The sequence below is a fragment of the Silurus aristotelis genome (genome assembly GCF_946808225.1).
Source record: "Silurus aristotelis genome assembly, chromosome: 14".
In the NCBI taxonomy this organism is placed as follows: Eukaryota; Metazoa; Chordata; class Actinopteri; order Siluriformes; family Siluridae; genus Silurus; species Silurus aristotelis.
In genome coordinates this window covers 21,777,850-21,790,397 of record NC_139587.1, presented here as the reverse complement: position 1 = coordinate 21,790,397, position 12,548 = coordinate 21,777,850, and the positions used below count along the sequence as shown (strand labels likewise).

Here is a 12,548-nt window from a genome sequence, read left to right as displayed (position 1 = left end):
GGACACACACCCCACTATTCCCATCTGCAGCATCAAAATGCAGGTGCACACATTCACCCAGGCGCATACCGATGAGCCTGGAACACTTCTTGAACAACAAACCGGAGAACATTCACAAGGTTTGGAGATTAACCTGAAAGAAAGCAAGGCCAGCTGTTAGTGCCAGCTGTGAGGAAACGCTCCAGATCGTCTCTCTTGATGCCAATTTTAACCCCATATTTCTCTCCTGTGCGTTGACGTGGCATGCCAGAGAAAGGAAGCTAAATCAACATCATGTCAACGGATGTCACCTGGTGATGCTCATTAGCTGTGGTGGACAGTGATGTAGTAAATTCGTTACTGTACTTAAGTAGCTTTTTTTTTTTTTTGCATATCTGTACTTTAGCTCAAGTATTTTCATTTAATAAGATTTTATTTTAACTTCTCTACATGTCATAGTGAAATATTTTACATTTTACTCAACTACATTTTGTTTAATCGGTCGTTCCTTTTTATTTGCAAATGGATAAAAACTAAACCGGTCAAGTGCGCAGCAAGCCACCAATCAGGGTAGAGCGTTTTGAACTTGTTTTAATTAGAGACATCACCTTTCACATAAACTGAGTTGATTAAGTAAAGAGTTTTGTGAAAAAATAATACAGTAAAACCCCAGTGGAAGAGCATAACGTGAATATTGCTCGTAGGTCCATTTGTATGTTCGAACTAATTTTCCCCATAAAAATGAATGTAAAGGTGATTTAATTCGTTCCGAAACCTCATTCGATCGCTTATTTCTGTACTCAAAAAGTATTTATAGCCTGTTTTAACAAACAAATACACCGCAAATTACCGTACGGTAAACATCATTTAACACTTACCCATGTGGTAGTGGTTGATTGCGAGTGTGAGACGCACACCACGCTCAGACTATTTCACTATTTCCTACTTGGTTTCAATGGTAATTCTATTTACTTTCGTTTTCCCAGCACCATCACTGATTTTCTTGAGAGACATTTTTCAAGATTTCTAGTGAAATAAAAATATAACACTAAAAAAGTTACGTTTCTGCTGCACTGAACAGCGAGAGTGACCGAGCGACACGTGATAAACTAAGCGACTGATGCTACCCTCAGCCGGCTCAGTGGCTTTGCTCATTCCTTCCAATTTGCTCGCAAAATTTGACCCTATTTTAAGGTCGCTCGTATCTTCGTTTGCTTCGTTATTAATTGCTCGTACAATAGGGTTTTACTGTAATAGGAACATTATGGCCATAATAAATCATTGTTTTTTGGATACTTAATTAATTTGCAGGCAAATACATTTGTAATTTTACTAAAGTAAAAGTTTATACTTTTTTTATTTTATCTATTGTATCTCTACTTTAACTGAAGTGGTCACATGGTTTGTGTATTTTGTCCACCACCGCTCATTAGCAAGCAGTTGTCTCTTACTTCCTGTGTCTACCCAACCAAACTTTCATCAAAAAATCTTTATTTTTGGCAGAAAGAATCATTACAGCGAGTTACGCAATCATGTCTAGATCCTCAGGCAATCTGATGATTGGAATTGCTTAGGAGATACATTTTCCGATCATAAACGTTGTGCAGTGTGAGCAACACATCGACTCGCTGCGAAGCATCCGCTAGGCTTCACAGAAGTCAGGAGCAGGATGCAGCTGGTGCTCGTATGGCCAAGAGCATTAGACATTTGACTAGATGAGGGAGTAATGGGACAGAATTGTTGTTTTTAGTCAAACCGCCGGAGAACTGGTAATGCCTGTCACAGGATATTTGATCTTGCAAGGCTTTCACACACACTGACATGCCTCACAACCATGTATAATTGCAAACATACCCACCTGTGTAGCGCTCGCCCTGACGCATGCGTCCGACGCCATGATTTTGTTCTTGCTGTTGCTTCGGTTTTCATGATTTGCTAATAATGCTATGTTTCTGTTGTTTGCTTTTAGGTGGGGAAGGGACGCACTCGGTCCTAGTCTAATTCTGCATGCTATTTACCCTGAAATCACTGCAAACACCTTAATCCTGATTTGCTGTTACCTTCAACGTGGTTTTACCTCTTCCTCACCTGCATGTGTTTGTGTGCGTATGTGTGTGAGATGCTGCATCTAATTATTTCCATGTCCCGCTGTCATTCCCACAATGCACCGTTTTCCTCTTGCATGCGCCTCCAGCTCAGAAGGTAGAGGCCGAGTCGGTTGAGACGTAAAGGTGAGTCAGGGGTTAAAAGGTCAACCCCAGTGTGCAGTGCAGTAGAGGATATAGTGTTGCTTACTTCATAGAGCATGAGACTGAGATTTACAATTGAGCACGAAGATCATTTTCTTAGGTTTTGCAAGTATAAGTAAAAATGGACATCTAGAGCAGTTCCGTGGGTCAAATTGAAAGCGACCATGTCTTTAACCTGACGCCATAATCGGTTAAACAAACACCAAGCACTAGCATTTCCCTTTCATATTGATTGGCTGCTTTTTCATAACCCACTGATCCATAACCAACTCTACAGTTAACCACAATGATTTCCAGAATTCTCCATTCAATCTGCAAACTCAACTTCATTTTATTTAGATTTTTACACTCAGATTTGCAAGTTTAAAATCTGATTTACTCCTGATGTGTGTGTGAGTTTTTGTTCCATTATTTATATTGTAGTTTGTTATATCAGACAAGGCTGGGCAATATGACAATATACAAGTAGTCCTCGTAACTTGAAATGATGGTGGAGACATGGCCTAACCTACCCAGGAGTCTTAAAGAATGCTAATCATTATGGGGTAGCATACTGTAATTTGTTAATAATTGATCAAATTGCGGTACATAATTGAACGAAACGGAGTATGTGGCAGCGAGTACGTGGACAAGTGCAGGTTCGTGAATGGAGGACGACGCAGGACGAAACAAGTGGTACGAAACGCAACTGTAGCTGAAGAGACTCATCGGTTCGCTCGGTTTCATCAACTGGCGATGCCAATAAATAAAAGAAAGAGATGTAAAAGCTAAAATTGGGCTTTAAAGCATCAAAACTCCGAAAAACAATACGCGATCTAACAGAGTGACAACTGAACTGTTGACCGCTGGTGAGAGTGAGGCATTTCATAAGGGGGGAGATGCACACATCCTGGTCTCTTCCCAACGTATCATACTCGCATATATGCTAATACGTTTCCTGCCGCACGAAAACGTGAGATCGAAAATCGTAAGTCGGGCGATCATAACTCAGAGACTACCTGTATATTATACTGTATATATGCCAATCGACTGATATTGAAATTCGTTCTTGTACCGCTTTGTTGGTTTTGTTTTCTGGTACTGCGATACATTTTGTCAAATTGCCCACCCTTTCTACAAATATTAGTTTCATATCGTCTGATTGACTTTCCTTGTAATCTTTTCCCTCCAGATGGCTACGCTTTCTCCCAGGATGAGAACGGAGTGGTCTCCCAATCCGAGGTCATCAGGGCCTACGACACCACCAAGCAGCGGACCAACGAGTGGTGAGATCCGGTCCCACCGGTCCGGCCCCTTAGCCGCCAGTCAACCTTTTAAAGCTGACAGAAGTTATGAGCTGTCAGGTTGTTTTTGTCTAGCTCTCTTGCTGGAGCTGAGTAGAACAGAGCAAGAGGTCAGTACTTTGAAAGGAAATATTTAGAAAACAAACAAAAAAACCAAACAATTAAATAAATCCATAGTTTTGTCCCAGTGCAGTCACTGTGTCCAGCAGTGTGTAGTTTATCCTGGACTGCAGTGTTCATGAGAAATTACAAATATTAGGAACTCTGCGAAGACACCATCATGCTCTCTTCTCTCACATTCGTACTTCTGTAGTTAAAGCCAATAGAAATGTGGTGGGACAATGAGGGCAATCCTGCCTGTTTCTCTAATCAGTGATGGTGTCTTCATCCTCTCTCCTGTTACTCTACTTCTAGAACTGGCCATTGCCAAAGAGTATAGTCATAGGACTCGAATGGAAGGTGTGTTATGCATTTGTAGTTACAGTTTCCTCCCCATGCATCCTTCACTGATGTTTACCACTGCACACCTGAATAGATTTGTTTGCTTTTTGTTTGCTCTTTATTTCCTTTATAATTTTTATTATATTTTTTTTACTCAGTTTTTATTTAATCATTTTTTTTTTTTTTTTTTGTGCCCAATTCAATATATTTTTTTTTTGTGCCTGAATCTGTTTCTGCATTCCACATGGCACACAGCTGCAAATCACAAATGTGCCTAATAGGAACTTTGTAGTCCCCTATTAGAGAGAACTTCAGATCCTTTAGCTAGGTACAGTAGAATTTCTAATCCAGTAAGTCGTAAAGCTGCTGTACGTCTCTGCAGTGCCTGGCTGTTCTTGTTTGTACCCAGGAGCTGTTATGAGCTCCACGTGGAGTCTGTTATGGGCCAGTTTTAAACGTACCTTAGACGACCCAAAAGTCTTTTGTCGAAACCACGGCGAGCTGATCCCACAAACTGAAGTGCCATTAGCTCACGGGGGACGCGGCGACGACTTAGCGTAGAGGTGCACCCACTATCAACAAAAACGTCTTTGTGTCTATAGTTCTTTTGTGAATTTGTATTTTTATATTGGACAAGTACAACTTTTTTGGCTCGAGCCGCATTGTAAATGAGACATCGTCCTTTTGTTTTGTCATCGTTCTAATGGAAGATTGGAAGACTGAAACGGTCCTGTTTCCTTCATCGAGGCTTGTTTCCGTTTTCTTTTTTTAGTCGAGTATGTGCACTAGTTCTCTTCTCCCTGTGGGAGAGCAGGTTCTATATTTGTGGGTATATTGCGTCTCGTCTGCATGTGCATGTGTGCGCGCTTGAAAGTGTGTGGGTGTGTGCGTACCTGTTGTTGGGCATGTCTGTTTTAAATGAACCCTGGGGGAATAACTGCTAATTTCTTCATACCGAATTCCTAAATCCCTTTGTATTTAAGAAAGAAGGTGTGTGTGTGTGTGTGTGTGTGTGTGTGTGTGTGTGTGTGTGTGTGTGTGTGTGTGTGTGTGTGTGTGTGTGTGTGTGTGTGTGTGTGTGTGTGTGTGTGTGTGTGTGTGTGTGTGTGAGATTATGATTGTGTAAAACTTACTTGCCTGGGTCCGTGTCTTTCCTGTGTGTGATGCTGCTCGCTCCTTGTCTGCACGACTCCATGTATAATCAGTGAGATATGTGCTGCTGCATGGCCGTGTATGTGTGTGGGACGTGTACTGTGTGTGTGTGTGTGTGTGTGTGTGTGTGTGTGTGTGTGTGTGTGTGTGTGTGTGTGTGTGTGTGTGTGTGTGTGTGTGTGTGTGTGTGTGTGTGTGTGTGCGTGCGTGCGTGTGTGCGTGGGTGTATGTTTGGTCTGAGGAGTGTGTATGTGTCCCAGGCACAGAGAGGTTCTTGTCAGTGATGCCTAACTTAAAGCTTGACAGATGATGTTGCACACTGCACTGTTGATCTCTCACTGGTGGTGAGTCTCTCTGATCTTGAGTATTATTTCCAGTATTACGTGTCGGTCTGTTCGTACTTTTATTTAAAACTCATAGCGTAGATCTTTTTTTTTTTACATGGGAATCTCAGCGTTTCCTTTTTTCCCAGCTCTTGTAAAGTACAGCTTCGGTGCGTTTGTCTTCTTCTTATCTCTACTTTCTGGTGAGCGTTTCGTCGGCACTCGCCGAAGTCGCGGAACACGGTGAGAGTCGGACTCGTGCGATCGCAAAGCAATTGTCCGTTTACGTTGTTGGCTGCATGACTGGATTAAATGTTAGTCGTACACTGGTTCTCCTTCAGCTGTCGGTCACTTTAAAGAAGAAAAAGCACTTGTTTCTTTTTTGATGTTTTTTTTGTTTGTTTGTTTGTTTGTATTTAAGATTTGGTTGTTTTTTCTTTCCTTTATTTTTCTGTTTAATGATTGTTCAGCATGTTGGGATTGTGAAATTTTAAGTGTTCTGTCTTTTACTGCCATAACAGACTAATGAAATAAACTTTACACCGTGAACACGGAAATCAAAGCGCTTTTGTCGTTAATCCTGATGTTTAGCTTTTTTAACTCTATGTACGTACGGTTTCCCGCTAATATTAAGGATCAGGTTTTAGACTAGTGTTCCCCTGACTTCCTGTTTCCTGTCTAGACCAGTGTAAATCCACCAAATCATTCAACCCAGTAAATTCTTTCATGTATTAAAGCCGTAGATTATTTCAATAAACGTTGTATCAGGGTTGGTTGCGTTTATCACTCATGAAGGCTGAAAAAGTGTAAAATATTGCGCTCGTGCAAAATTCCAGGCCCTTGTTTAAACCGATATGAATCACAGCGTCCCGCCCTCTTGGGTTTTTCACCACTCTGTGTTCTTTTTCTCAGGATGTTTCTGTCTGCCTAGTCTCCGGGTCTCGGCCTGTCCCATACTTAACCTGTTTAGAGAATTTTTTGAGAAATTGAATCATTATAAATTAGGCAGAAAAACACACACAGCGTTTGTGAAGAACTTAAACAGGAAAAGGCGGAGACGGCCCGGGTATCCTTCAAGCCACTTCACGTGTACTACATAGATGCCATCTCTGATTTTACCGCCATTTGATTCAGCTCCTATCTCATCGTCTGGGGATTGCAGAACAGCCTTCTGGGAAAACAGTTTATTCTATGAATGATCCTCCAGTATAATTCAGTAAATATTATTACATTGGAAGCATCAGTGGTGGTCTTGGTGGCCTGTTTTGAGTTTGTGCTCGAAACAAACTTGCAGAATGTGCAGTGTTGATCAGAGAAACCGCAGACTTCTGCCTTGTTTAAAATTAAACAAATCCTAGCATGAAAACATGGTTTCAAGTTATTCAATTTATTACTTAATTTCAACAAAATTATAAAAAAAAAACGTGACAATTTTTTTTTAAACAGCAGAACAGAAAGCATGAACACAGTTCTCGTACATGAATGTCCTCCTTTGCGCTGTTCCAGTTGGTCCGATATTTCAGTAACATGAGCGCTCTCACCGCAAATCTAGCAGAGAGCGTGTAGCTGTTAGCGTAACCTGAAACCCAGGGCGATTATGGGCAATTATTCAGCTTTCTATGAATTATGCTAAATGAAATACAAAACCTATACCAGATCATGGAAAAACAAACAGTTGAAAAGAAAAACGGTCCCAGAGGTAGCTGTGTCTTACTCGGCTGCAGTTCAGAGAAGAGCGAAAGGAACGGGAAGAAATACGGCTCAATGTTAGTAGCTGTTTTTCCAAGGAGCAAACGTAATGTGCTGTAAAATATACATTTCAAAATGCTGAATGGTCACTACATATTTCGATCCCGTTCTACGAAGCAATCGCACGCACGCCCTCGCACTCACACAAACACACACACACACACACACACAACCTCACACGTATAAACACTCGCCACTTTTTACATAGTAAACTGTAAGAATTTCTGTGATTGTCAAAAAAAAAAAAAAAAGATACGTTTTAATCCCTGGTTCAATTCCGTAAATAACCAAGTAGTCCAGATGAGTTTTTCTGAATCGTTCATACAGTCATTTCATAAAGTGTTCCTTGGCTTTATCACACGTCCAGAAAGATAGAAATATATATAAAACACGATGAAAGTGCATAAATTGAATATAATTTATTAAGAGGTGCAAACCGGGGCCCGTGTTCCAGCCTGACAAATATTGTGCTTTCCTCTGTAGTTATGTGCCTGTCTCATTCCTGCCTGTTTCAACAGCACATCAGCTTCAAACAAACTTTTTTGTTGTTGTTTTGATCACTGTATATTGTATTCCAGTTCAGGCTAAAGAGTGTGTGTCACACAACTTTACAGCAGCTCCAGTATCCTGAGCTCCATCTCAGCTCTGGCTGAAGTCAGCAAAACCTTTACTCGCTCCGAACGGCTCTGCTTGCAAGGGGAAGAAGTACTGCTGGGACAGGAGAAGGTTGGAGCTCTGGGCTGCGTGGAGGCTCTGATGGTGGCCGTGTTGGTGCGTGTGCACGTAAGAGACGCTGCCCTGCAGGCACTGTGGAGATGAGTATGGAGGTGGAGGTGGAGGAGGCAGTAAGGGCTGAGCTGGTGCCAGGGACACTGGGGTGGAAATAGACGAGGCTGAGGCCAGCAGGAGCTGCTGTGGGGGCTGTTGGAGACCCAGAGCGTCAGCTCTGCCTAGAGAGAAGCGGCGCAGTGAGCTGCCTCCTCCCACACTGCTGGAGCTGGTGGTAGCCGTGCTGGACTGACGCGATGGTGCGCGCAGGTTGGTCTGCGCCGTCCCTGCAGTCAGGATCATGGGGATGGTCTCGCCCTGGAAGCTGCGCAGGGAGAAGCGGATCGGCTGCTGCGTCGGCTGTTTGGGTCGTAAACATGTACAGCAGTACACGGCCACCAACGATCCAATGACCACAAACGCCACAAAAATAGAGCCAACCATCAGGAACGGCATGTAGATAGGTTCTGTAGGAGGAGGAAGGAAAGGGGGGGTAAAGCATTAATGGTTTTGCCTTCATGGGAAATTCATTGTAAAGATTAACCTTGTCTTGGATGAGAGATAAAGTGTCTGGTAGAACATCACAGCAAAAGGTTTCCCGAGGGAAAAAACATGAGGAGACACACACACACACACAGACACACACAAAAAAAATTTAATTAACAAAATTACCCCAAAGGGCCACATAGCTGTCTTTATTACATTACATTACATTAGGTGTAAATATATATATATTTTAAATACATTAATACAGTATCAATTAATGTGTGTATATTTCACGTTTAATGCTGTGTGTGTATTCAAAGAATTCTAGATTTCTGTGTTTTCAAGTGGTCTAGTCCTCTGTTTACTGAATGTTTCTTTAACCGCTTGCCATCTCAATTTTTTATTATTATTATTATTTTTAATAAAAACCTAAAGCAACTGATTCACTCCTTTATTACATTTTATTACATTTTCACTCCTGAAATGTGAGCTCTTGTTTTGGGAGAATGTCTGCTTTTAGAAGTCTAATAGGTACTGTTACTGTACATAACAGAGCAGCACAAACAATATTAATATATATATATATATATATATATATATATATATATATATATATATATATATATATATATATATATATATATATATATATATATATATCAACAGGTAGTGTTTTGGTGCCCACATTGTAATGAAGCAAGGCACTGGTATTATGTTGCTTCTAAAAAGATAACCCTGATCTGTATTTGTACTTATACTTTTAACACTTATAGACTTTTATTATTGAATACAACTAAAAGAGCATGTTTGTTAAACCTATTAACTGTAGGACAGACCCCTGAGAGCCTACTGTGCTCATATTTAGACACATGTCCTTCCAACTAAATTGTGTATAGATTATTGTAAGATCTTTATTTTAGAACAGTTTGAGGTTATTTAGGGGGAGTGCTTTGCCCTGGCTGAAGGCGCTGATCATTTTCCACATTTAACTGGTCCTAAAAAAACAAATAGTATAATAGTTATTTTTATTCAAATAGAAAATGAGGATTTTGAGCATGTATAATAAATAATAAAAAATAGTCTTATTTTGAGCACACCTGGTTTGTATCTCTCTCTCTTTCTCTCTCTCTCTCACACACACACACACACACACACACCTCTCAGTGTGTGTGTACGAATAAATCGCAGTGATGCCAAAGCAAATAGTACAAGTAGATTACACTAAAAGTTATACAAGAAATACACATGTATTAGCATAACCAATACACCACTCTGCATCCACCTCTTTTATTTTCTTTATCAATTTTAGAAGTTTTCTCTCTCTCTCTCTCTCTCTCTCTCTCTCTCTCTCTCTCTCTCTCTCTCTCTCTCTCTCTCTCTCTCTCTCTCTCTCTCTCTCTCAGGAATGTGTGTATGATGACACTTTGGTGTATCAAGTTTCTAAACTAGTTTCTTGTCTCCTTGTTGCTCACATAAATCACACATGAAAACAGGTGCCTCTGTGCGCCGTCTGATCAGGTCTCAAGAACCGCTTTACCTTCTTAATCTCCTGTGATGGAGATTAAATCTCTTTGTGTGTGTGTGTGTGTGTGTGTGTGTGTGTGTGTGTGTGTGTGTGTGTGTGTGTGTGTATTCTGCTTTACATAGTTAACACCTTTATAAATATGATCCGTGCAACTTCTTCACCAATCTATTCTGAATATTCTTAATCTAATGTAAAGATCAAATCCTGGACATCTCATGGAAATATATAATGTATAATAATCTACATTATAGATCAGATCTATAATAATACAGGTTTGCTTTTTGAATCCTAATAAATAAATTACATTCTAATCAGCATTTTGCACTATAACACACTTTCTGCACGAGCTTAAACACACTTCTCTGTGTCAGTAGTAAAGATTGTTCGCATTAAGGAAAGTGAGCAGGTGAGAGAATCAGACTAAACCGCAGTGCATCCGAGTAAAAATCACGCGTGGTGATGAATCAGACTTCATCTTAATAAACTTATATTATCTTAATGACAGATATGGTTCAGTCCTGATTTCACACTAGTGCATGACCTGCGTGTGCGTGTGTTTTTGGCTTACGTGGTGTGTATTCCGTGTGCTCGCTGTCCCGGTGGTTGGTGCAGCTGCCCTGGTCCAGGCGCGCGTCCGTGGCAGCACAGCAGTAGCGCAGCGCGCAGCTCCCGCAGCAAACCCCCGCGTCCGCCGTGTCCAAGTGCTCCGGACACTGGAAGCCTTCGTGGTAGTTCCCGCTGGTGTCCAGCCAGCCATGACAGTACTCTCCGCGGGCATCGAGGACGTACAAGTGCCAGGTGAGATAACCCAGAAAGAGGTAGTTTACCCAGCGCGCCATGCCGCACACACCACTCACTTCACCTTTATTACGCGTGTGGTGTGGTGTGGTGTGTGTACAGTATTAAACACAGCACGGAGTGAAGTCCACCGCCGAGTCCAACTCCAGCTCACTTACCACCATCTCCAGCGTTTCCTTCAGTCAATCAAATAAAGTATGCGCTCATGTTCAGTTTCTCCAGATCGTTCCGAAAATTCCGAAATAAACACGCGGGTCTCTGAAGTCTTACTCAGTCCATCCACCAGCTCTTAGTCTTCCTGCTTCTCCAATAACCATCACCACACACAACTCCACCAGTCTGATCTCTCTCTCTCTCTCTCTCTCTCTCTCTCTCTCTCTCTCTCTCTCTCTCTCTCTCTCTCTCTCCCTCTCTCTCTCTCTCTCTCTCTCTCCCTCTCCCTCTCCCTCTCTCTGTGCGCTTGGAGAGCTTTGCGCATGGACTCCACTCTCCTCTCCCGAGTTTTTTATTGCGAAGGCGCGCGCAGCTGCGTGGCGTAGTCTGACCTGCCGTGACGTCACGCGCTCCACATTAGGAACGCAGGTGGGGTAAAGATCGAGATGTAAATCCCAGAGCAATCCGATATGTGAAGTGAATAGGTATGAAAGTGTAAATCGAGCATCTCATGCACTTTCAACATGGATCGTTCACAAATATATATATATATATAGATAGATATATATAGATATATATAGATAGATAGAGAGAGAAGAGAGAGAGAGAGAGAGAGAGAGAGAGAGAGAGAGAGAGAGAGAGAGAGGAGATAAGGACAATTACACATTTGTTTACATAAAAAGATACATTTTTTATGCTAGTATATGACACATACTGCATGCATGGCCTGTAAGTATAAAACCATGAGCTGTACTACTGTCAAAATATGCAGAACGGTGGTTCATATCATGTACATAATCAATATAGTGACATTTCACACCTATAATGTGGTTTTCTCCAAACCAAAGATGACGCATACAGATCTGTAGGACATCTTTGTGTGTTGCAGGATTAAGGTTGCAATAATTTACTGACAGTAAGATACTCAATACGTATACTAAGGCTCTTGATCTGTATTTGCAGGATTATATCTATTAAACACCAGTGCAGTGGCAATGCATGAATGAGCTTTGACATTCCAATGCTCTAGAAATTTCTATAAAAGTGGGGGATGTGTTTATATATAGAATTTCCTTATATATTCTATTCTATTATTAGTTTACTGGATTTCCTACATGTTTTAGGTTTCGTTTAACTCATGAAACAACAGAAAGCAAAACAGAAATACAATATAATATATAGATGATCAATATTGTAAATATGAAATCAAACGACACGTGCAAAATCACTTTATTTGATTTACTAATAGCGTCCTCTGGTGCCCTTTTTAATTATTACACCTAGAAGACCAAACTGGTTGGCGGTCATGTATTTTGTAGCACAGAGGAACATTTTTCTACATTTGTGATGTTCTCTTGCTCACCCAGTTCTTCTCTGTTGTCTGTAAACGTATATACTTTTATTAATATATACTCTTTAATTGTCTTAAAAGCCTTTGGTTGTCAGTCTGGGGGAATCATGAAATGTTCTGAGCAGACCAATGTTCCAATGAGCCCTAATTTATTGAACCCTTGAGGAGCTCAAAGTTTACTGATACTCCATAGCTGAGTAGATGGATTTGAAATGTTTTTACAAGTTCTGGTTTTAAGAATAAACATTTAAGTCTCTTGGCGTTGTCAAAGCTTTAAAAAGCACAATAGTA

The 12,548-nt window shown here is 41.0% G+C and overlaps 2 protein-coding genes across 2 annotated transcripts in view; one reads left to right on the top strand and one right to left on the bottom strand.

The window, feature by feature from the left end:
* The window catches only part of atp8a1 (ATPase phospholipid transporting 8A1), a gene marked incomplete at its 5' end in the record, with an annotated part of 147,420 nt that extends 142,869 nt beyond the window's left edge, over positions 1–4,551 (top strand). Inside the window, one exon of the mRNA XM_083561771.1 lies at positions 3,400–4,551. Coding sequence (XP_083417897.1) covers positions 3,400–3,497 — 98 coding nt within the window. The 3' untranslated portion in view covers positions 3,498–4,551. The remainder of the gene's footprint in view (positions 1–3,399) is intronic.
* Positions 4,552–5,637: 1,086 nt separating this feature from the next.
* Positions 5,638–11,094, bottom strand: shisa3 (shisa family member 3). The gene is made up of 2 exons (XM_083559748.1): positions 10,524–11,094; positions 5,638–8,411 (listed from the first exon to the last, which is right to left on the bottom strand). The coding sequence occupies exons 1-2, from the start codon at positions 10,792–10,794 to the stop codon at positions 7,816–7,818; spliced, it is 867 nt and encodes a 288-aa protein (XP_083415874.1). The 5' UTR covers positions 10,795–11,094; the 3' UTR covers positions 5,638–7,815.
* Between the last annotated feature and the right edge of the window lie 1,454 nt (positions 11,095–12,548).

Bases quoted from the DNA above. Each gene is read 5' to 3' on its own strand.
- shisa3 (XM_083559748.1), bottom strand. From the start codon at position 10,794: ATGGCGCGCTGGGTAAACTACCTCTTTCTGGGTTATCTCACCTGGCAC. The intron at 8,412-10,523 runs GTAAGCCAAAAA...CTCCTCCTACAG, and splicing joins GCACACGGAATACACACCAC to AACCTATCTACATGCCGTTC.